The sequence below is a fragment of the Melospiza georgiana genome, chromosome 17 (genome assembly GCF_028018845.1).
Source record: "Melospiza georgiana isolate bMelGeo1 chromosome 17, bMelGeo1.pri, whole genome shotgun sequence".
NCBI classification, from domain to species: domain Eukaryota; kingdom Metazoa; phylum Chordata; class Aves; order Passeriformes; family Passerellidae; genus Melospiza; species Melospiza georgiana.
The window spans coordinates 13705315-13729213 of record NC_080446.1 but is presented as its reverse complement, the minus strand read 5'-3'; the positions used below and the strand labels follow the sequence as shown (position 1 = coordinate 13729213).

Genomic DNA, 23899 nt, shown 5'->3' with positions numbered 1-23899 from the left:
ACCCAGGAAGTGACTTAAAACACAGCCCAGAAGACATCTCTGCATTGCTGTTCAGAAATACTCCAGGCAAGCCTTTAAAGAGATTGTTTTCTTGTCAGCATTCTTGCTGCACCCTCTTCATGCTCACAAAAGAAAAGTCCTACAAACTCACCTTGGCCATGAACATCTACCAGTACACACCAAAAGGGGAGTAAAAGGAGAACAGTGAAGACACCCTGAGGTACATCTTAGAACAACAGAGCACAAGAGCAGCACAAAACTCTCAGCTGACAGCTGATGTTTCTGCCTGGCTTCCTGTGAGAGGGCTCATTCCTGGTGCCAAAGACAGCCCCGTTCAGCTTTCACCTCCCCTAATTCAGTGCAGAAGACACAGAGGGCATGCTCCACACACCCCCATATCCTGCCATCTCCCACAGCTCCAGCCTTGCAAAAACTCACACCAGTTCTCTCTCCTTTCACAATCATTACCTCTTGCTTGGCATTTTCAAATCTAGTTCGTTCCTCTTCTTGTTGTGCCAGCAGGGTGGCAACTTTCTGCCTCATCTCAGACAGCTCCTTCTTGTGCTCCTGCTCTCTCTCTGCCTTCTCTTTTTCCCATTGCTCCAGCGTCTCCTGCATCTCTGCACGGTGCCTTTCACGCTCGCTTGCCTGAGGAGGGGAGGAAAAATTTGCAAGATGAAGTCCCAGGCAAGCTCGTGGCTGAAAGATGTGAAGCTCCATCCCTCCCACAACCCCCAACTGGAAAAGACAACAGCACTGGCTTTCTGCACACCAGAAACTGTGTCCTGTCAGGGAATTCAAAAGGAGGCTCAGCAGGTGCAGGAATCACAGACTTGTGGAATCTCTTCTGCTGGCAAAGACCTTCCCAAGCACCGAGTCCAAGCACTCAGAAGAGGAGGTGTCACCTTCCCCTCTCTGCTGCCCCAGTCACAAGGACTGAAGGACCAGGGACAAAGGGGCCTGTTCCATTTGATTCCAGCCCAAAGCTAATCCCTCTGTCCACCATGGAAGCACAGCAAGAAACGAAACGAGTTCCCAAGCCTGCAGCCACCAGCACTGTTGGCATCTGCTCCACGTTGGCATCTGCTCCACGTTGGCATCTGCTCCACGTTGGCATCTGCTCTGTGGCAGGTGGGACTCGGGGATGATCCTGCCCTGGGCTGCCACGCTTTGGGTGGGCACTGCCCAACCTGTTCTGGATCTCCTCTTACACCCTCCCCGAAGCCATGGCTGCATTTACTGTCCCAGCACCACCCTGGGGGCCTTCATGCTCCTCCAAGTCTCAGCTGCTGGCTCTGCTGCCCAGCCCAGCAGCGGGAGGCCTCTGGCAGAGAATTGCGGCCCTTTCACACCCTCAGCCTCTGCTTGTGCTACACCAGCCCACAGGGCTGGCTTGGACAATTCAGAAGCATATTGTCCCCTACCAGGTCTTGCAGGAGCTTCTTTATTTCCAGTTGCTGAGCAGTTCCCTGAAGCCTGAGGCTTTCCTGATGCTGCTGCTCTGCCTGCAGGAGCTGTTGAGCTGTGTCTTCCTGTTCCTGCCTCCTGAGAGCTCTCTCTGCTTCCAGCTCACGTTGCAGGCACTTCACTTCTCCTGCAAACATGGCCAACAGCAAGAGTCAGGGTCTTTACTGACTTTACTGACTGCAGGCCCTTTCAGTGTCTCTAGCCCCACCATTCCTCAGAAGCTCTGTGGACAGAGACAGCTTTCTCTAGGCAGGGGAGCACCACAAACAAAGCACACGAGGTTCTCACCTTCAATCACCTCCTTGGCCTGTGTGATTATGAGCACTTGAGCCTCCAGATGGTTCCTGGTGATCTCCAGCTGTGATATCTGCTGCTGAGCAGCAAACAGCCTGGATTGCAGGCTCTCCTTTGCTGACCTACAAGTTGCAAATATGGACAGACATGAGTTGCTTGCTCCAGACACCCACAGCCGCTTATTCCAGGACAATGTGGCTCAAGATCCCCATGCCTGAGGATGGAAAATGGGTCACCTGGAAACTTGTCCAGAGAAGGCACATCTGGGCCATTTCCAGAGCAGAGCAGGGCCTCTGAGGGACTGCCCAGGCCTTCCTTATGGCCTGGCCTAGCACAGCCTGCCCAGCCCAACTTGGCCTCAACAGCCAAATCTACATCAGAAAAGCACAGAGGATACAATAAACCTCTGTGTAGTGTTTATCACTTTTATCATTACAGCTCTTCAGCCCTGTCCTGCCCAGGGCCTGCTCCCTGCCATTACCTGGTGTCTGCCAGCTGCTTGGAAAGGTCATGTTGGTGGCGCTCCACGGCTGCCAGTTGGCCCTCAAGGGCAGCCTTCTCCCGGCCCAGCAGCTCCTTCTCTCTGCCCACCTGGGCCAGTTCATGCCCTTGGTCAGAGGATTCCTGGCTCAGCTGCTCCAGAGCTTTGCTCAATGATTCTTGCTTCTGGGAAACCTGCAAGTGGGACAAGGTACAGCTGGAGCCCTTCCTGGGGAGCCCTGTGCAGAGCCAGCCAGAGCCACCTGACAGGCAGCCAGAGGACAAGGAGCACCTGTGCTCTGGGCTCAAAGTTTCACAGCACCTGCCCCATGCAGCTCTGATAGCCTGGCCTGCCAGAAGCCTCTGGCACTGTTACCTTGGGAGTGCTGTGTCAGGCCCTGCTGCCTTGTCTGGGACCAAACAACTCCTTCCCAATAAACATCCCTACTCCAAACTCTGGGTTGTCTCTGAAAACCATTGCATCTTCCACAACTGCCACTTGGCTAACAAAATTGCTATCTGGATCTATTTCAGTGCTGGACATTTTCAGGAAAGCTGGGGAAAACAATTTTGCTTGCTGAATCAAGGGAAAATATACAGGATTTTCCCCTTCTAGAACAAAACCCACATCAAAGTGTCACCTCCTCACATATTCAACTCTGCAAGGAGAGGATGCTTGGCATCTCTTGTGCTGAGCAGACATTTAGTGATTGATGGATGTCTGTCTGATGTGGCCAAAGCAAAACCTCTGCTGTGTGTTTCCCAAACCTACCACATTCCCCAGAACTGAGACTGTCTGACAGAGATCATCTGAAACAAAGCCTTCTCTTGCAGCCATCTTGTAACACCCAGTGCAAACCTCCCCTGCCACAGCTTGGGGCTGTTTCCTCTTCTCCTGTCCCTTGTTCCCTGGGAGCAGAGCCTGACCCTCACCTGGCTGCAGTTTCCTGTCACAGGGAGTTGTAGAGAGCAAGAAGGTGCCCCCTGAGCCTCCTTTCCTCAAGGCTGAGCCCCCCCAGCTCCCTCAGCTGCTCCTGGTCACACCTGTGCTCCACACCCTTCCCCAGCTCCCTTCCCTTCAATCAATATGCTCCAACTTCATGACAAAAAGCATCAACAGAAACGTGCAGACCTGGGGTTTTTTTCAGAAAAAGGATTCAGAGCTACAGAATTTGATCATTTTGCCACAGTTTGATTCTTTTGCCACCTACTCAGATTCATGGACAACACAATTATATCTTTGCAACTTATCAAGAGCCAGAAAAGAGGCCAACAAAGACAGGTGGACTGAAAGACTCTGTACAAGCAGAGGACAACTCCGAGAACTGTGGAACAGCTCTGCAAGCCACCCACACATTTCCAAAAAGGAGCAAGCAAAGCCTTGTGACCTCGAGCACTACCACATGTTCCCTTGACAAAACCACTGCAGAATCCACCAGGTAAAGCTTCTCTCATCCAAGCAGCCCAGTGCCCACATGGATGCACCATACTTTTGGTCACCTGATGGAATTTCTCCTGGGTTTCTGCTTTCTCCTCTCCCAGTGTCCTAAGCTCCAGCCACAGCTCCTCCCGTTGCTCCTCTGCTTCCTTCAGTAGCTGCTCTAGCCGGGCTTTCTCTGCACAGAGCTCTTTGTTTGCTCTTTCACAGAAGTTCAGCTTCTCCTGCTCACAGATCTTTGCTGTCTCCATCTCATCCACTTTAGCAGACAAAGCTTCCTTCTCTTGCTCCAGCTAGAGTCACAGAAACATAGAGGAAATAAAGCACAGGAATAATTACTATGAAAGATTGTCTCAGACACAAAAGGAACACTGCCACAGTCAGCTGACCAGACTGTGCCAAGATAAGAAGGCTGAGAAGCAGCAGCAGCTGGAGACAAACATCTGGCACATCTCTGGCAACTCTGCTCACCTGCCACACATATTTGTTCAGCTGCACTTTGTCCAATGCAAAAGCTTCATTGATGCTGCTCATCTTTGCTGCTGCAGCCTGCAGATCAGCTCTTTCAGCATTCAGCTTGTTCTGAGCCCCTGTCAGCTCTGCCACTGACCGCTCTGCCTGGAGAGGCAAAAGAACAATGGGACAACAAGGGCAGCAAAATCCAGGACTGCAGGCAGCCACTCCACCTCTCCTGGGTGTCTCTGACTTATTCCTAGGGCAGAGCTCTCAGTAAGATCATGGGGACCAATGATCCCAAAGAGCCTGTCTGGTTGGATCATCATTTTCCAAGAAGAACAATAGTGTCCCTCTCTTCTACTGCCGGAAACAGCATCTCAGGTGATCTTGGTGGCACAGCTCCCACTCCCACAAGTGCTGCCTAGGAATAAGGTGTCCATACCTTCTCCAGAGCCCTGGCAAACTCATCCTTCTCCTGCTCCAGCAGATCCTTCTGAAGTTGCAATTTCTCCAGTGTCTGTCTCTGGACTACCAACTCACTCTGCAGTAATGAGTGCTTTTCCTCAAGTGCAGCCAGGTCCTTCACTCTATGAGGAGGGCAAAGAGGTTTTTACAGAAAAACAGTCTATGCTACAAGAGAGGAGCAGGCACCATTTGTTCCTTCACACTGGGCCTCCTCAAGCTCCAGAAAAAGCTCTAACACTCACAGGAGCTCCTGCTCACGGCGTGCTCTCTCCATCCTGTCCTGCTGCTCTGCCTTTTCTGCCTGGGCTGACTCCTCCCTCATCTGCAGCTCAGCGTTACTCTGACGCAGACATGAAGCTTCTTGCTCCCTTAATCCAAGCTGTTCCTGCAGCTCTTCCCTGGTTTTCTCAAGGTTTGCACAGTCACTGCAGAGACAAGGCTCAGTCAGAAGAAGCAAGAGGCCTGAAGAGTCAGCAATGCCATTTTCAGCACTCCAGGATGGATCTGGGAGCAGTGGGCTAAGGAAGACCTTGCCCTTTCCCTCCCAAGGAAATCCTCCAGAGGCAAAGGGAAAGGAAGGCAGGATTTTGCCTTCCTTCAGCCAGAAGCAGTGGCTGGGCAGGGGCACACAAAGAACAGAATTCAGGGAAGCAGCACAGCGAGAAGAAGGAGTCTTCTATTCCAACATGGCTCTGCATTTCCCAGACAGCCTTGGGAGTCTCAGTAGAGCATGACAAACCCAGACAGGACAATGCTCGAGAGCCACACTGAGGCCTAGAGATGGTGGGAAGGTGATTTCTTCACCCAGGACACCTCTGACCTCACAGACCTGGAAGCTGATTGCCTCTGGAATGCAGGAGGAGGGGACACTCACCTTCTGAGTGTTTCTACTAAAGACTGAAGATGCTGCTGGTGGCTGCTGGACTTCCTGCATTTCTCCTCCAGTTGCTCAAGCCTTTGCTGCACCTCCCTGCACTTCTCCTCCTGATGCCTCTGCTGCTGCAGCAGGAATTTGTTTGAGTCCTGCCTAGCAGAAAGCTCTTCTCTCAGGGCCTGCAGGAACAGGCAGGGAAGGAGCACAAATGAGCAATAAGGAGCAGGGAAGGTGGCTCCAGAGAGCTGGAAGAAACAGCTAGCAGAGACAGCTCCCCTGAAGGCAAAAGCTGTGCTGAGAGGATGGGCATCAAGTAGAGAAAAGCAGCAGAACACAGAGCTGGGAAGACCAGCAAAGCAGTGCAGGAGTATGAAGGTGCAAAGAAGTGCCTGAAGTGGCTGAGCAAATGGAAAGGTGTTGAGCTGAGCAAGGCCTCAGCACTGAGCCTGTGGCCACTGGGGAAGACACAAAGCTCTCACCCGTGCTGCCCCTCGCATCCTTGCCAGTGCTTCCAGAACCAGTCCAAAGGCACGTCCTGTATCAACAGATCTTGGAGCTGAGAAGATGTGCCCAGAGTCTGCATGCTGGGAACTGCCAGTGCAGATAATGCTGACCATGCTGTCACTGTCATCTAGCACCATCTGAAAGCCCACATCCAGCTGTTAGTCTTTGCTCATTTTACTTGGTTTTCTTTGTCTTGTTCTTGTTTTCCTCCCACTTTACCCTGGCGTCATTAAAAACTCAATTTTCTCACTCCTTCAGTCCACAAAGGTTTGTCCCTGTGGCTACACGTACTCCTGGGATTTCTGAATACAGCTACTCTTCACAAATGTGACATGGCTGGAGGCTGCCTGAACAATCACTTTTGTGCAGCTGTGTAGAAGAGATGACAACTAAACCCTTCTCTATTACAAGAACTTTAGGACTAAGTTAAGGTTACCCCTGAAAGTTGTCATTCTGGGGAGATTATAATGGTCAGTGAACACTGAGGGAAGAGCAGAGCTGGCAAGTGCATCAACTGAGTCAGTGACCTTTCATAAAGATCTGAAGAACAACAGAGTCATTGCTCAAAGAGGGTGAGGGAATTGCCCAAGAAACACAGGAACACAAATGTCAAGTAGCACACTCCAAAAACACAGTCCAAGAGAGACCTTAGTGGGGTGGTGAAGCCAAAGGTACTGAAATGTCTAATGGCTCACTGAACTGTCACAGCACAGCAACTCACAAGTTAGAACAGGTTCTGTGTCAGTAAAGAGGTCTAAAAATTAAACAGGCAATGGCAGTTAACACAGATAGTACACAACATGTATCTCTAATCCTCAGGCCAGTCTGTTGCCTTCCCAAATACTTCAAAATCAAATTTACAGGGATGTGGCCCCTGTACCAGGTCTGTACTCACCTCAGTGATATTTTTAATGAGCTTTTGAAGGAAAAGATTCTCTTCTTTGGCACTGTTAGTCAATGAAGCTGTAAATTCTTTCTCTATCCAACTTGATTCCTGAGAACAGAATAAAGAAAGGGTGGGCACGGAAGAGCTGCTCCTATCTGCAGCATTCCCATCCTCAGTAGCAGTCACACTGCTGAGTCTCAGCCCTAGTGATTCCAGTATATTCCTGTCCATATCTATTCCATTTCTTCTCTACTAAAACTACAAGGAAGACCAAAAGCCAGTCTTTATAGACTGCTATTAAATGGTCAGTTCCAAGGAATTCTGATCCCCAGAGACCTGAAGTCACAGGCAGAAGAGCACTGGTGCCACCCCTCAGAGGAAGACACCTGAACTGTCTGCAGTTCCTCTGGCACTGCCTGCATCTGGACTGACTCCACATCTGCTGAACACACAAGGAATATTTTGGCAAGGTGCCTGATGTTCCCATACACTGGGCATCTTTACCACTGTTTCTCCTGAGGAAGCCACACCTCTGTGTTCAGGCTGCAGAGCAAACACTGGGCTATCTCCCAGGTAAAGGTAAAACATACTAGAATCTCCACTGTGTCGTTAAGTGTTTTCATGGTCTTCTCCTTCTCCTCGTTCTGCTTCTGAGACTGTACAAGCAAGGCTGAGAGCTCCATCACCCTGAGAAGAGAAGATCTACGTGCCATTCCAAAAGCTTTGCACACCAGCACCTGTTAAAGAGCCAAGCAGCTCCCCAAAGCATAGCACAGCAAAGCTCAACCCAGGAAACACAGCAAAGGCAGCATTCATCTCTACAGGTTAATAGGCTTGGTGTTGCACAATGGCACCTCTTGCCCCAAAGGCCTCTGCACTCAGTCTTGCAAGGAACTGTGAGCACAGAGGTGCTGCAGTGCTTATGGTGGCCCTGGGCAAATTCCTCTCAATTCCTTCAGCATAGCCCTGAGAAGTAAAAGGACTGTACAAGAAACACAACTCTCTTTATGCTGAATTCAGTTTTTCACCAAGAATCACTTAACAGCAAAAGCACTATCAGAGGCTATCTCTGTTTTTCAGTCTTGTCTTACTTGGAAGAATTTCTGTCAGGCAAATACTTTTTTCCACCCTTTCTGTTGAAGGGAAGAGTTTGACTGAGGACAGACACAGAGATGTGCAGGGCTGTTCTAAATGTGAGCACAGCCCATCTGTGAACCCAAGAAGCTCCCACAAAAGATAATACTGGTAACAGCAAAGTTAAAACACCTTTACCTGTCCTGAAGCTCTTTCTTCTCCATGTCGCACCTGACTTGTAAGGCTATCACTTCCTGAGCTGTCTGGTTTATTTTTGGTTCCACTTGCTGCTCTGCCTGATCCTTCAGGACAGGTTTACCCAGAGGGATGGACTCCCTGAGCTGCACACAGGAGTTCAGGCGAGAGCAGGTCACAAGAATAGATCCAGAAAGCCTCATCTGTTCTGCCTTCAGCTCTGACAAATCTCTGAAGAGGAACCAAGAAAGAGCCAATGTTCACTCCACCATCTTTATCAGTGATTCACTTCTGAAGCATGCAATCATGCATGAGGAAGAGCTGGCAGGCAAGGTGATGTCTTTGCTGGGAACAAGTTAGTCATATGACACTTGGGGACCAGGACACATCTTGACACCTGAACAATGACTTTACCAGGTAGCCAAGTGTGGAGTCTGTTTTCTTCTGATATAAAAAGTGAGATATGACACAGGCCAGTAGGCCTGAAGCACCTCTAATTACTCTTATTAACATATTGTAATTATCATTACTAGATATTAGGAATTTTACCAAGATCCCCACTTTTTATATACTCTGCTCTTGAGTGCTCTGTTATCCCCACTTGTACTAAGTTATCCCCACTTGTGCTAAGAAGCTCAAGACTATACCGATATAATAAAACATTTCAGAAAGGTGGTGTAAGAATCAGCCTGAAATGCTGTAACACAAAAGCACAAACAATACAAGGACTAAATAGCAGGTCAGGCAGACTCTACACAATAGGGAAGACTTATAATCAAGACAAATGGCTTACAGTAACCCAGAGTTTGAAAGTGCATGTTGACACCAGAAGGTACTATTATGGCTACATATTTTTCTTGGGAGAAAAGAACTTCAGAGAGCCCAAGAACAAGAAAACAATCATAAAAAGAGGTATCAAACTAAACAAGACAAATAAAGCAAATGCAGCAAGAGGGGAGAGAAACTATTCTTTCTCTCAGTAATGCTGGAAGAGGAGTAAGTGGATACAAACTGACCAGAATAAATGTATCCTGGAAATGAAAAAGGAAAAAATATGCATTAATCATCTTTCTCTTAGGAGCAGTGGGAAAAGAAATTTGGTAAGATTTTTTAAAGGAAGGTTTTTACAATTTCATAAAAGGGACCACTCTATATGCTGCATGCACAGCTTCACTGAGTCTCTTCCCAGGTGTCCATGCATTTCTGTGCCAGTGTTCACATGCCCACACATCACCACAGTCATTTCCTGCTCACAGCCTCTGCTGTCCTCATGGCCCAAGCCCTTCACCTTTATCTGAAGAATGTGGTGGTTTATACAGGGGTCCCAGAACAAGGGAAGAGACGAGAATCTTGACTCCATGTATCAGAAGGCTCATTTATTATTTTACGGTATATATTATATTAAAAGAAAACTATATATTAAAACTATACTAAAAGAATAAAAGAAAGGGTTTCATCAGGAGGCTAGCAAGGAATAGAAAGGAAGGAATGATAATAAAATCTTGTGACTGACCAGAGAGTCTGAGACAGCTGGATTGTGATGGGCCATTAATTAAAAACTCCCACATGAGACCAATCAAAGATGCACCTGTTGCATTCCACAGCAGCAGATAATTATTGCTTACATTTTGTTTCTGAGACCTCTCAGCTTTTCAAAGATCCTAATAAAAGGATTTTTCATAAAATATGTCTGACAGAAGACCAGCAGCCAACAACTGCTCTGAGACCAGCCCAAAGCTGAATGGCATTGCTTCTGACTGCCAAAGGAGCAATCCCACCTCTGCTGTACCTAATGCAACAACATGGAGGTTCAAAAGGCAGGACCCAAAGCAAGCAAGGCACGCTTTGCTGCAGGGGATGTCGCCCCAGCCCCGACTCACCGGTCCGTGGCGGTTTTCATCTCCAGGAAGAGGCGGCGCAAGGTCACCACCTGCCGCCACAGCCCCAGCAGCCGGCCGTGCTCCCCCCTCACGTAGCTGTCATAAAGCTAAACATGCAAGGACAAAGAGAAATGCCAATTCAGCCTTCCCTGTCACTGCAGCATCTCTCAGACAGGAGAGAGTGAATCACCCTCACCCAGCGCCTTTTAGTAACTACTGCACCAGGGCCATCAGGGACTGAAGAGGCACCACACAGGCCCACAGAAGGGAACACCTGCCCAGAGGGGAGCACCCACACTTCTCCCGTGGCAGTGGGTGGCAGCAGCAAGCTGATGGTGATTCACCACCTCAAAGTCACAGCAGAGGAACACAAAGAGAAACTCCTTCAAGGTTAGTGCCAGGTTGGCTTACAACAGGCAGTCAGTACAAGAGGTCTGTCTTGTTCCTGTGTTGGCCACTTTGAATCTGGACACACACAGACCTCTCTGGTCTCAGTTGCTCAAAACAAGGATTAAGGAACTATTAAAGAGACAAGTGTTCCTGTGACTGCCATACAGTGCCCAGCTCTATCTTCTTGACCAAGCAGTGCAGTCACAGAAGGTGGGCATCTCCCCCAGCACCCTCTGCTGACACTCCTCCCTCCCACCCCCCTGTCCAGCACCAGTGGATGCTCAGCAGAGCGACAGGCTCCACACAGCAAGTTCCCCATGCCAGGAACTGTGGAAACCCAGGGCACCAGGAATATTTCCCTGTCTGCTCTGGGGTGCCCTGACCCCCAGGGGAACACTGACTTTGACCCTCATTCATGGAGAAAGTTTCCTAAACAGACAGAACAGACTAGAATCTACTAGGGTGTGAAGCAGATTGTAGAGAGTAGTGTAGGTGTATCACTTGGGTGGGAAATTTAGGTTTTAGGATTTTTAGTATGTAATGGATAGAAGCAAGATGGAGGGCACAGGGTGTCATCCTGGGCTTCTTCTTCATGCTTCTCTTCCTTCTTCTTCTTCTTCTTCATGGATTTGGGTGGCATTTTGTAATTGGGTGGAAAAGTCCGCATTGTGGGCTCTTTGGGACCAGTTATTGGGTTAAAAGGGAAAATAATCTAGGCGTCAGTTCTTAATTGGATAGTTTAGCTTTAAAAGACCTTGTAACAAAATATTGTTAGCCATTTTTGCAGTGCTTTTCCAGTGCACTGACCTGGTGTGGACAGCATGCAAAACTCTAGATAAGATAACAATAAACAAGAACCTGAAGACCGAAAAGATCGAGTGTGTCTCTTTTTTCCTGACACAAGACTGCTCCAGGAGGGTCTCCCCCAACAGAGGAGCCCCCTGGGAGGGCACAGCCAGAGTCCCAGAAGTTGGGGAATCAGTAGCAGGTACCCAACAAGGAACAAAAGGCATTCCCACTCCCATTCCCTCTGGCACTCCCGTGGCCCACCCTCACCTCCCGTTCACTGCGCCATTCGCTCTCCTTCAGCTCCAGCTCCTCCCGGGCCCTCATCCAATCCACCATCAGCTTCCCAACATCTTCCTTGAGGGCAGAATTCACCTCGCTGGCTTTATCGAGGTGCTCCCGCAGGAGAGTGTTCACTTCTGCCAGATTCTCACACCTTGGAGAGAGAGAGAAACAACAATGAGGTCACTGAGCAACAGCTCTCCAGCATCCATGTGATTTTCCAGCTCCCTTAACAGTGACTTTGTTGTCTAAGAGGCAGTAAAAGCACTTTACAGGCTTAACTAAGATCTCTCTGTGATGAAAACCTCATTTGCTTCTCTGTGCTTTGAGCCTTCAATTTCCATCCATGATTTTGGTTTCCTCTTCAACCTTGGTGATGCTCACAAGTAACAATTTGCCCCCTCTTCACGCTGATGGTCACTGGATGTATCGCTTTTCTATAGCACTGTCCAGAGTTGTTCCCCTACTGAACCACAGAATAATTTGGGCTGGAAAGGGACCTTTCACCAGAATACACACCCCACTTCCCCACTCAAAGCAGAGCCACTCAGCACACAGCACTATTACTGCACCACAGAAAGCAGATTGTGGACCTTTCTCCTGTCAGAGCAGCTTGCCCAACCGCTTCCCTTGGGGAGACCAGGTAGCACCGACAGGTTTTCCCTCACTTCCATGAGCATCCAGGATACCAAGTATGAAGAAATGCCTCTTCCTTGTACCTGTGCTGCTCCTCTTCCACCTGAAGCAGTGCTTTCTCCAGGCTGTGGTCTGCTGTGGCTTCCCACCTGCCTGGAAGGGATCCCTTTAAGAAGAAAGGAAATGTTTAGTCAAATGATAGTGTTTCCTCTACCACTGTCAGCATCCACCATTTTCCCATCCATTTGTTTGGTATCTCAGAAGGTCATGGCTTCTTCCAGGTGTAACAGTGTTGTGACTACAGGGAGGAAGGGAAGGGTGTTAGTGTGAGTAGCTCTCCTCACTCTCCCACTGCTACGTGTCCTCGCTTCATGACTTCAAGTGCTGATTTGGACTTGAAGCCTGGGAATGCTCTCCTATTCTTCCACCCCTTGGCTTCTAGGTTTACTTTAGCTATGAAGCAGAAAGAAATGCATAGGGCCAGTTCTGTATGTTGATCACCAGACTTCCAAAAAGCTGTTTCAACTGGTTCTTTCTCCAGGACAGCTGTACCATGTAACACGCAGCACAGTCCTCTCCTGAAACCCAGGACAAATGTAACTCCAATGAAGCACTCTTTCACAAAATTAAAATCCTCAGCTGGGTTTTCTGGACTTGTTTTTCTGGGACTACTGACTGCAAATGGACGAAACACTGATGGGAAGATTCACAGTGTTTCTCTAAACTCTCAGACAGTAACAATCCTCTTTCTTGTAATTGGATTGTAGAGAGTTTTTATTGGTCTAGATTTGGGAACATTAGATACACCCTTTTTAGTTCACAACCTGCAGCACACTCACCCCTCCAGCTTTCACTTGCTGCTCCAACTCTCGACACCAGGTCTGGTACTGCAGTACCTGAATGGATACAGAGAATGAAGATGAGAAAAGGAGCTTGTTATAGACTCCACTCACTCCACATTAACTTTTCTCTGACTCTGTCCAAGAGTGATTCTGATACGCTCCACAAGAAGTCACTGCAATATAGGGAAGTTTCACTGTAATAGGACAGAACTGGGGCGGGGTTTCTCTCAGGCACTGTCTGCCCACCTGAGAGAGCGGCAGCAAGCAGAACGATGGGGCAGCTGCGGGCAGCTCTACCTGACCTACGGGCCCCGCGTACCCCGAGCCAACATCTGGCTGTTCAAGGGGGTCCTTGAAGCGACCGAAACGAGTTTTCAAATTTGCTCTGCAAGCCAACCAGCCCGACCCCTGCCCGGGACAACCCCGCTAACGGGGCCGAACAGCGGCGATGCTGCAGGCACCGAGATCAGGAGGGGCTCGGCAGCGAGACCGCGGCGGGACGGGCGCTCCCGGGGCCTCCCCGCCCCGAGCTCGGCGCCGCCCGCCCGGAGAGGCCCCGCGAGTTCCCGCCGAGTCCCCCAGGGCAGCGCGGGCGGCCCCGCTCCCCCTCCCCGCCGCCGGGCACCGCCCGCTGCTCACCTCGTCCTGCAGCTGCCGCAACAGCCCCGCCTGGCGCTGCTGCGCCTCCTCCGCGCTCCGCAGCCGCCGCCGCAGCGCGCCCGGGCTGAGCTCCCCATAGCCCGCGCTGCCCGCCATGGCCGGCCCAGCCCAGCCCGGGCCCGGCCCAGCCCGCCCCGAGGGTCCCGCCCCGCCGGCCGCGGGAGGAGCGGCTCCCCGGGGCCGGCCGGAGGCAGCGCAGGCTCCGTGAGGGGCGGCGCGGCCTGCCCGTGGCGGGCCCAGCGCGGGCCGTTGTGGGCGCTTCCGCTCCGGCAGAGAATGTAATCAGAAAATACAGTGACAATGAACCCTCTGCGTTCCATCGGGAATTGTTCTGGGAGTTAGTTAAGTGTGGAAAACGCCAATCACTTGGTTTTAAATTTTTAATAGTTTAATAGTAATAAAATGGTTATAAAAATAGTAATACAGTTAGAGTAATAATAATTTGGACAATTTGAATTAGGACAATATGAGACAATAGAGACAAAGAGTTACGGACGTCCAGGTACCTTTTCTGGGCAGAACGAGCCCGAAAAAGGACCCCCGTTAACAGAGGATTAACCCTTAAAAACAACAGCCTGTTGTATATTCATACACCTCATACATGATGCATAAATTCCATTCAAACGCAGGATTCTGTCTGGTCAGTGTCAGCTTCTTCCTCTGAATCCTAACAGCGCCTTCGAGGCGGGAAGAAGTTCATTTCTTCTGATAAGAGAGCAATAAATTCTTTTTCTCTGAAAGATTTAGGTGTCCTGTGGCTGCTATTTTGCTGCGAGTCCTTTATTTAAAAAAAGTATCCTACATAGCATAGTTTCTGTTTTAACATTTTTTATAACCTAAAACTATATTTAACACACTACTTAAGAGAATTAACACAGCATTACTTTCTAACACAACACATATAATATTAATTTTAATATTTGCAAAAAGCCAATCATAAAATACATGCATTTTTCACATTAAGTTAACCCCATTGCTAAAAATATGTTTCATTTTGTATTTGGCTGCTGAATGACGCTGGCTTGTTTTCAGTCCCTGCTTTTTCCCGTGACAGTGAATGCTTCATCACTGACATTCTGTTTGGTTTTTTTTTAAGATGCGGAATAAAATAAATGAATTGCCACCAAAATTGTCTTTGGTCAGCAAAGTAATTCGGGATCTCGGGATCTCTGTCTCAAGTCTTGAATCATTTAAATATGCTTCTATTGCAAAGATGAACAATACCTATAAAAGACAACTAATTAACATTGTATACCAAATGGAGGGACTCTGTTAGTGAATAGGCTTGAAGAAGCTTGAAACAAACCCTGAATTTCTCTAACTGGTAACAGGCAGAGGTACCAAAAATAAGAAAAAAAATCCCCTTAATTCAGAGTTGGGAAAATTAGGTACATCTGTGGAATCAAGAAACAAAAATAACACTCCCATTCAGGATATTCCATGTTTCTATGATTCTGTGCTTTGTAGTTCACTACTGTTTGCAGATGTAGCCAAGTTTATTGATAACCAATGACAGAATTATTTCTTTGGACTTCCAACTTTTTATTTAACAGCACAACATTGTTTTAAATTATGCCACCTTCACATGGAAGTGGAAATATCGTTACATTTGTTTTGCTCTGCTCCAAGACAAGCAAGTTTTAATTATAACATCTGTAGGTTTTGTGCAATTCTTTCCTTCTGAAAAGTACAAAGATGCTAAGTTCCTTCCTAAATTATAACTTCACACTTTTAAAAAGCAGTTGCCCAAGAGCTATGGTGCAGAGGTCTAAATCCTCACAGAAATAGAATGATAATTAGTTTCAATAAGCAAAACAATGCGACAGCAAGTGGCCTAATTCATAGAGTTAACTCAATCTTGTAAGTCCTTTCTGGAAATTAGTGCACCTGTGAAAGGACAATGAATTTCCTGATAGATCACTCTAAAGACTTCCATGTGCAGCTTCAACTGCAACTTTGCACCAGAGAGCAAATTCTAACTCCTGGCATCACATATCCAATGGAGCTGTTCATCCCCAGGGAATGGCAGTGTTTTCAACACCGTGAAATCTTCCTCTGGCTCCCCAGAGTGATCCCTTGCTCTAGACCATGCTGGACATCCAGAAGGGCTGAGATGGAGAAGGCATCACAGCTCATGTAGGCATTATATAATGTCAGGATCTGGAGAACAGGAGGCAGGGCACTTCAGGGAGCAGGGACACAGGTGCTCCTCCCTTTTCAAATCCCACCCAGACCGTGTGAGGGAGGAGCTGCTGTCACGGAACAGGCTCAGGAGGACCGGTGGGCTACATGAACCTGGCCACTCGAGGGATGGGGCACAGAAATGTGGCTGGTGGTGAGCAGTGGGAGGCTTGGAGCACCACTGCCACTGTGCCCTGTGTATCCAGAGCCTCCCTCACCAGCAGGAGGGTTTCCAGCTACACACGGAACTCCTGCGGTGGAGTTTGAGTTTAGCCAGCTGGAATGACTCCACTATGGTGTAGGGATCATAGGAACCTCTCAGTCTGTGGGTCTTGTTCAGGGTCAGCATTCCACTCTGGGGTCTGTGGGGCTCAGTGCACTCCACAGCATCCGTGCTCCCGTGGTTCCAAGCACTGGGATGCTGTTTGCTTCAAGAGAGCCTCTTTTAAAGAGAGAGATTAGTTTGCACACCTTGTTTTGCTTGCTATTCCTTTTTCTTTCTGTCTAGCTCTGTCCAGCCCACTAAGATTTTTTCATCTCAGACACATAAATATTCTTTGAACATACCAATGATCATGCTTTAATTTGATTTACTAAGACAAGGCTCATGTAATCACACTGTCCAACCTCCTGCTCTTTCACATCCCATCTCTTAAATAATTTGTAAATCTGTTTCCAAATCTCAGCCAAGTTTGATAGCACAAATGACCTTTTAAAGATATTAAATTCTTGCAAGCAATGTGAAAACTGGAAGCTGGATAGATTAAAAGTGGAAATTCAACATTTAGCTACTTTTCTGGCTTACTAGCAAGCTGATCAATACCCCCATGGTGCAGAACCAGACACAGCACACCACCCAGCAGAAAGGTGGGCAATATGGGAGGGATAAAGTGGCTGGGAGGGCCTTGGGATGGTGTGGAGTGACTGCTGGGGAATGGTTTCACCAGAGGTAACTCCCAGGAGAAGCTGCTTTATTTTGTAGGGAAATATAAAAAGTACAACTGACAGCAGAGGAAGGGCCATTAGATCAAAATCAGGAGGATCATGATTTGAATCTACCTTATTTGTGACATCTGTAAAATCACTGAACTCTTCTATCCTTCAGTTCCTCCATCAAAACAAGTGAAGCATTCAGAGTTCCTCATGCCATGCAGGTTGTTATTTATGAAAGCAGTTCACTGCTGCTGATACTGTCAGGGTCAGACCCCTCTCAGGGTGGGTGGGCAATGCCACAGCACACACAGAACAAGTTAAAGGTGCTGTGCCTTTTCCCTTTCATCTTAACTCAGAAAGAAAAGCAATTGCAGAAGGACTGGGCTTAGCATCAGTGCAAGATGAGAGATGGGTCCCAGTAATCCCTGCTGAGTCCAGCCCAGTGCCTCCTTTCCCGAAGGCTCCTTTAGAACAACAGTTCATTTTGTGCAGGTTATCAAAGACACACTCGGCTGAAAGCTGCAGGACAGCCCGGACAGCGAGGAGCGCTGGTTTTGACCCGCAGCCTTCTTGGGGCCCCGGGGTCAGCAGCTCTTGGGCATTTTGCATCTAAAATTAAACAAAGGCTGGTGTTCAGCAGTCTCGGGAGGAAAGACGGGGTTCGCCTGTCTCCAGCTCCCGCGTGGCCCTGCAGAAGAAGGAGGAGGAGGAGGAGGAGGATGGCTGCCTGCAGGGTGCACTGCTGCCCCGCCGCACCGCGCCCCGCGGGGCATCCCCTGCGGCAGGAGCTGCTGCTCCAGCTGCGCTGACACGGGGTTTTTAAAGCACAGCAATAAATAAGCCAAAATACACTGACTGCGGGCACGGCCCTGTTGAGTTTGTGTAAAATTAAATGTTACCCTCGTTAAGCGCCGGCGTTGCAGCACAGCCCTTCAGTCACAGGGGGACGGAGTGAAGGCACTGTTAGAAGTTCTCTGGAAAAAGAGCTACATGAGTTATTTCTAAATTAGTTTATGTATGTGTCCAGCGGACTGTGTGACAGCTCTCAGTTGTTGATCTTGCAATTTGTCCTGTCTAAACGTGAAGTTCATCGAGGGCTGAGCAGAGGTCATACTGCCACTTGAAAAGGCATCCTCTGGAGTTTTGAGCCTGTGGAGCTGTTTCACATGAGGCAGAGTATGACTCATGCTAATGAAAAGGGTAAAGAAGATTTTTTTTTAAGAAATATATCGCAGTTAAATTAGTTTAGACAGCATGACATCAGAGAGTAATTAAATAGGTTTGTTGGAATTCCGTTTCCAATTCCAGAGTTCAGGTTTGTAAAAGATTTCTGAGCACCTGCAGGCCTCTGTGTGTGAAATATTTTCACTGGAAAGGATTCAAAACTCAAAACTTTAAAAAAAACCTTTTAACACAGAGGCAGCATTACGCCATTCTTCCTTCTTGGAAAAAAAAAAAACCCTTGGATTTAAACAAGACTCCTTCAAGTTTTCAGTCAGTTTTACAGAAGAAAACGAGGTGGTAAACTTTCTCTTTTCAAGAACAACTTCTTTATAGCTGCTGACTGAAGTCAGGGGAGATCATATCTGAGTACATGAGCATTTCCACTATGGGACTGGATACAAGTATTGAACAACGATATCTGAAATGTTTTAATCTCAAACAAAAACCATTTTTGCTAACTTTGGTTTTTAATTTCTTTCATGTTTTCTTCTGCCAAACTGGAGGAACCTTTTCTGAGTTTTTCTTTAGTGGCATTCAGAGGAAGACCAGAGGATGAAAATCCTGCATTTTCTCACTTTACTGCTTTGGCATTTGACTTGGCTGTCTCTGGATCTAGTTCCTGGAGCGCTGAGTAATTCTGAAGCAGGCCAGGGTAATCCAGGATCTAAACTAGGTTTTTTGAAAGCAGAAGGAAAGGAGAGGAATCCCTCTGCACGGGCAGGTACATTGAGGACTGCAAGCCATGGATACAGTGCTGGGACCTCAAAGGCCAGGACTAAAAGCAGTGCTGTGCAGGCTGGAGCTCTGCTGGCCAAGAACGATGACTCAAAGAAGGTTCCCTCGAGAACAGCAGCCACGGAGGGCAAGGTAGGACATCTCCCCAGCAGACCTTCTGGAGTAAGGACAGTCACTCCAAAGGTTCAAAATCTTAGCAGCAAGGTGGCTTTGAAAAAAACTGGCACAAGCAGTACTGACAGTGATTCTCTCAAAACCAAAAAGACTAAAGAGCCTGTAACCCAGAGGGAAGCTAAGGAAACTTTCCGACATCCCCCGATAACGCCACATGAATACATGCTCTCTTTGTACAGGACTCTCTCAGATGCAGAAAGAAAGGGTGTTAATGGAAGTGTAAAACTGGAGGCTGGACTTGCCAATACAATAACCAGCTTTATAGACAAAGGACAAGGTAAGAAAGGAGCTTGTGTGTGAGTGAGTGTGGACAGAGAGAGATGCCTGAGTGTGCTTATAAATGCAGAGAGTATTGGAAAATAATCATGCTTTGGAAAAGTCAAAGAGCTCTTTTTAATGTAAATGAAATCACACAACTTTGCTGCAGATTTTGTCCTCCTGACTTATCTTGGAAAACTCATTTACAGGCAGAACTAGATGGTTGCGTGGCAGCCAAAGAAAACATTTAGGAAGTATTTTAGATGCATATTGTTGAAAATCAATCAGTCTTTGCATGCTTAGGTGTTTAAAAACCTTTTGGATTTTTGTCTTATTTTTTCTTTCTAGCTAGCTGGAAACTAGCTCATGGAAACAGCTAATGTTAGATTGTAGTGTGCCTAAAAACATACAACATGATAAGAACAGAGCTATTCTGTGAAAAAAAAACCCAAAACAACCCAGTCTGGTTTGTTCAAGGTAGAATTGTGAGGAACTACACTGCAGACCCAGGGGTCATTATCCTGTGGGGGGGTGTATCTGTTCTACCTTAAAACATTCAGGTAGCACCAAGGAGCCCACAGCTCAGCACAGGCCACCAAGGGTAGCAACATCCAGGACTCCAGAACCTGCAGCTCAACATTCCTGTTCCTTCCAAACACTTCTGGAAATTTGGGCTAGTGTCTGCTTTCACTGGAGAAATAACCAGCCTCCCAATGAATGATGTTCACCTCCCCACCCTGCTTTGGGAGCCCCCTCTTGCTTCCAGTGACATTTGTAAGAGTTTTGTCACGTTCTGAAGGAAGCAACACAGCTGGTGAAGGAATTGTGATGAAAGACTCACCAGGACTGGATTTGTTTGCCATCCCTTCATTAATAGCTTGGCTGCTGGGAAGGGAGGATGCACTGCTCACAAGGGCTGCCTTCAGGTTCCCAGCTTGCCACTGGAAGGCTCTGTTAATGTCACCTCACTGGAATGAATATGGCTCAGCCATATTCTTCACCACCTGAAGCAAGTGAATGTAAAGTCAGGATAAAGAGAGGAATTTTTTTCTGTCCAATTTGAAAAATTGTGAATTATGTGGGGTTAGTTAATTAGGCAATTATCCTTATGTCTGGCAGTTCCTAAGGAGGCTGGTTTTAAAGGACTAATTTACTATTGCATCATCTAAGGGTAAATTTGCTCATGTTTGGAGCCAGCATAAGGCCTGAAGCTCTCTTTCAGTAATTTAAGTAGAATATAAATGTTAAATAGGTCCTGTGAATGCTCAGCCCTGAAATAGTATTATTTTTCAACTGGCTAACCACAACTTTGAAGTTAGAAAATGCCCACTGGGGAAAGAAAGAAGATTTCTACAAGGCAGACTCAGAAACTCATTTCTCTGGTGAGTCCCTGAGTTCTTCTGAGTCCCTGCATGGGGCTGATCCCTTAGACAAAAATTGCTCTTTCTGTTCAGTGGGCTAACTTCGAGGCTTATAAGAAAATCTGAGGAAAACCATTAAGAACTGAATAAGTGATATTGCTCTGTGCTTGATATACATTTAAAAATCTGTGTGCTTTTTTTAGATGAGCGAGCACCAACTGTAAGAAAACAAAAATATATTTTTGACATCAGTGCATTAGAAAAAGATGGTTTGCTGGGAGCAGAGCTTCGAATATTGAGAAAAAAACCTTCTGATACCTGGAAGTCTCATTCTTCTGGAAAAACTTCCCAAGTAAAATTATTTAGTTGCTCTACAAACAGACAAGCCTCCACACTCTTGGACTCTCGGACTGTCAGCATCACCGATACACCCAAGTGGGAAGTGTTTGACATCTGGAAACTTTTCAGAAACTTTAAAAACTTGGTTAACTTGTGTTTTGAACTGGAAACTTTTGACAGGGGGAGAGCTGTTGATCTCAGGAGTGTGGGATTTAATAGAACAGGAAGACAGGTCAATGAAAAGGCTCTGTTCTTGGTGTTTGGGAGGACGAAAAAAAGAGATTTATTCTTCAATGAAATCAAAGCTAGATCCGGCCAAGATGACAAAACTGTTTATGAGTACTTATTCAACCAGAGGCGGAAGAGAAGAGCTCCTCTAGCAACGCGGCAAGGCAAGAGGCCCACCAAGAATCTGAAGGCGAGGTGTAGCAGAAAAGCCCTCCACGTGAATTTTAAGGATATGGGCTGGGATGACTGGATAATTGCCCCCCTGGAGTATGAGGCGTATCACTGCGAAGGGCTCTGTGAATTCCCACTCCGCTCCCACCTGGAGCCCACCAACCACGCGGTCATCCAGACTTTAATGAACTCCATGGACCCCGAGTCCACGCCCCCGACTTGCTGCGTCCCAACCCGGCTGAGCCCCATCAGCATCCTTTTCATTGACTCTGCAAACAACGTGGTCTACAAGCAGTACGAGGACATGGTGGTGGAGTCCTGTGGCTGCAGGTAGCAGAACAGCTGCTCACGTGAATATGTTATGAAAGGTAGTTTGACACATTGGACATAACTTCTCAAACAAGGTTAACTAGATTTCTTACCCCTAGGGTAAGTGTGTTTACAAGGATGTAGCAATAAATCCAGTGTTTCTGTGTGTCTCCATGGACATATTGCAGATGCATTTGGATGCTGTCACACAGCTGGATTTAAGGCCCTGTGCTACTGGCAACACAGGACTGACTCTAAGTGAAGTCCATGACAGAGAAGATGATACCTGGACACCTTGAGATCTTGTGCTTTTAGCCTCGAGGCAGTGGATGGAGATGATATCAGTGAGCTGTGGATATGACCTGTTTGTTCCTTGAACATTGTTCTTGAGAATGAATTTCTGTCTGATTCCCATGTGCTTTGTCCATTCATAAATGTGAGAAAAGAGTCCCAATGTTGACAAGAGTTGTTGTGTTCTGGTGTAAATAGTTGCACTGTAATATGATTTCCTTCTGATTAGCTCTTGAAACTATGCATATATAAAAAGGGGTCATTAAATATAATATGTTGGCTTAGTTTTAAGTTTTACATAAAGATAGGTGATGCAGGAGGTATTTGCTTCCATGTATGTTTTCCTCCAAGCTACACATCTTTCTTAAGTATCCACCTTTCCATTATTATGTAGCAAAATATATTATTCTGTATAAGGTCCAAGTTGTTCTCAAGTGCTCCTAGTAAAAGTGTTCAATTATGGCATAAGATGTAATAAATTATTGACACAGTGCTGCATTGTGCCTAGCTGTCCAACTCTGCATAATTATAACACAATTAAAAAATTGTTTTATGCTTTTGTACAATAAATACAAGTGAAAGGGACTTTTCCATGCAGCAGAATACCAGGGGTATGCAAAACATGTCTGTGTATTTTGCTGCCACAGAGAGAAACTGTGGAAACATTGAAGGAAAGATCTGAAAGGAAGGCCTGGTTTGATCTGGTGGGGAATGACACTGTGACTTGATGTGTTTGGGGCAAAAATGAGTTATGCAGATGGTTGCAAAAGAGCTTTGGTATCCATTTATTTCAGCCTCCAAGGGCTATGTGCTCGTATATCTACTTTATCTATTACAGACATGGATTATAAATGGGATTGCCCCTGTATGTTTCCACCCACAAAAGGAGGTACCAAATATTCAACTACAGATGGATCAGAAAGGTGATGTGAACCAACAGAAATTACTGCAGGAGTTTATCCATAGTACAAAATATAAATGCTAAATTTTGATATTGCTTAGACTGTCGAGTCATAATATTTCCTGGCTCTGCACAGCATCACTGGTGTGGTAGAGGCAGGGAGCTGAGTACAGTCCCAAGGTCCTTCTGCTCAGTACGCCAGTCTGGACATGCTCCAGCTCACACCAGCAGCAAAGCATCCTAAATTCCTGATCAATGGCCATAAACAGCGACATAAAGCTCTGCCCTTCCTCCTGCACTCTCTGGGCAGCTCAGCCTTTAACCAGCTTAATCTACCTGGATAAGCAGCCTTGCTGCCAGACACCTGGGGAACCCCTGTGCAGGGGACCTGCCCTGTGCCCTCACCTGCAGTTCAGGGATGCAGAACAGCCCTGCAGGGAGATTTGGTCTGTGGGATTTGCTCAGTGCCATCATTCCTGCCTGCAGAGACTGACACTGCCTGGCTTGGAGGGGCTGACACTGCCTGCAGGCACTGCCCACCTGCTGCAAACCCGGGGACCAGAAAGCTGCCCCTGCCCAGATGGTGAATGCCCAGCAGGGCAGCAGGCACATGAATGAGGAGCACTTGAAGCTCCTTTGTACCAAGTGTGTGAGAAATTCGGTGTTTTATGGGTCTTTTTGGTGGGCCAGGGCTGTCTGCAGGGATTCCCCATCTCCCTTCCAGACTCTGGGTGTCCCGTCCCAGGTCCTGCTCTTCCTCATCCTCATGGAGCCTTAGGCCAGGCACAGCATTACTGGCCCCAGCACTATCTGCCTTTCACCAGCCAGTCTTTCAAAACTACAAATCTAAGCTTTACTAAAACCCGATTTAAATACTGCTGATTTTTACTGTTGCTGCAGTAGGAGGGAAAACATTCTCCTGTCAAGTCCAAAGCCAGGAGGGGCAGCTCAGGCTTTTTTTTTTTTTTTTCCCTGATCTGTTCAAGCAGTTCTTTTCCAGCTCCTGGCTGCTGTCAGAGCTTTCTCTAGCACTGGCTCCAGCTATCTCCTGGAGAGGTTTGCTCAATGGCCATGACAAAGGGTTGTCTCCTTTCTTCCTTAGGCAAGTGCTGCTCCCACTCTGGGAATGCTGTTTGCACATTCCCAAGGAAATCTCTGCTCTGACCTTTGAGACACAGCTGTGCC

General features: G+C 47.4%; 2 protein-coding genes across 6 annotated transcripts in view; one reads left to right on the top strand and one right to left on the bottom strand.

Moving 5' to 3' along the window:
* The window catches only part of CEP250 (centrosomal protein 250), a 29064-nt gene extending 15359 nt beyond the window's left edge, over positions 1 to 13705 (bottom strand). For 3 of the 5 annotated variants that reach the window (XM_058035991.1, XM_058035993.1, XM_058035992.1), the window contains exons 1-16: positions 12065 to 12263; positions 11460 to 11625; positions 10014 to 10120; positions 8137 to 8364; positions 7455 to 7551; positions 6874 to 6972; positions 5954 to 6115; positions 5475 to 5653; positions 4843 to 5025; positions 4578 to 4722; positions 4151 to 4297; positions 3742 to 3972; positions 2243 to 2436; positions 1756 to 1883; positions 1425 to 1594; positions 469 to 648 (exon numbers count right to left, since the gene is read on the bottom strand). In XM_058035991.1, coding sequence (XP_057891974.1) covers positions 469 to 648; positions 1425 to 1594; positions 1756 to 1883; positions 2243 to 2436; positions 3742 to 3972; positions 4151 to 4297; positions 4578 to 4722; positions 4843 to 5025; positions 5475 to 5653; positions 5954 to 6115; positions 6874 to 6972; positions 7455 to 7551; positions 8137 to 8364; positions 10014 to 10120; positions 11460 to 11528 — 2319 coding nt within the window. In that variant the 5' untranslated portion in view covers positions 11529 to 11625; positions 12065 to 12263. Of the gene's footprint in view, positions 1 to 468; positions 649 to 1424; positions 1595 to 1755; positions 1884 to 2242; positions 2437 to 3741; positions 3973 to 4150; positions 4298 to 4577; positions 4723 to 4842; positions 5026 to 5474; positions 5654 to 5953; positions 6116 to 6873; positions 6973 to 7454; positions 7552 to 8136; positions 8365 to 10013; positions 10121 to 11459; positions 11626 to 12064; positions 12274 to 12946; positions 13004 to 13588 lie in introns of those variants that run through there. The other 2 variants (XM_058035990.1, XM_058035994.1) reach the window with 2 other exon arrangements.
* Positions 13706 to 18499: 4794 nt separating this feature from the next.
* On the top strand, positions 18500 to 21547 carry GDF5 (growth differentiation factor 5). Its single transcript, XM_058035997.1, has 2 exons — positions 18500 to 19133; positions 20679 to 21547. Exons 1-2 carry the CDS (start codon positions 18500 to 18502, stop codon positions 21545 to 21547), a joined length of 1503 nt encoding a protein of 500 aa, XP_057891980.1.
* Positions 21548 to 23899: the final 2352 nt, after the last annotated feature.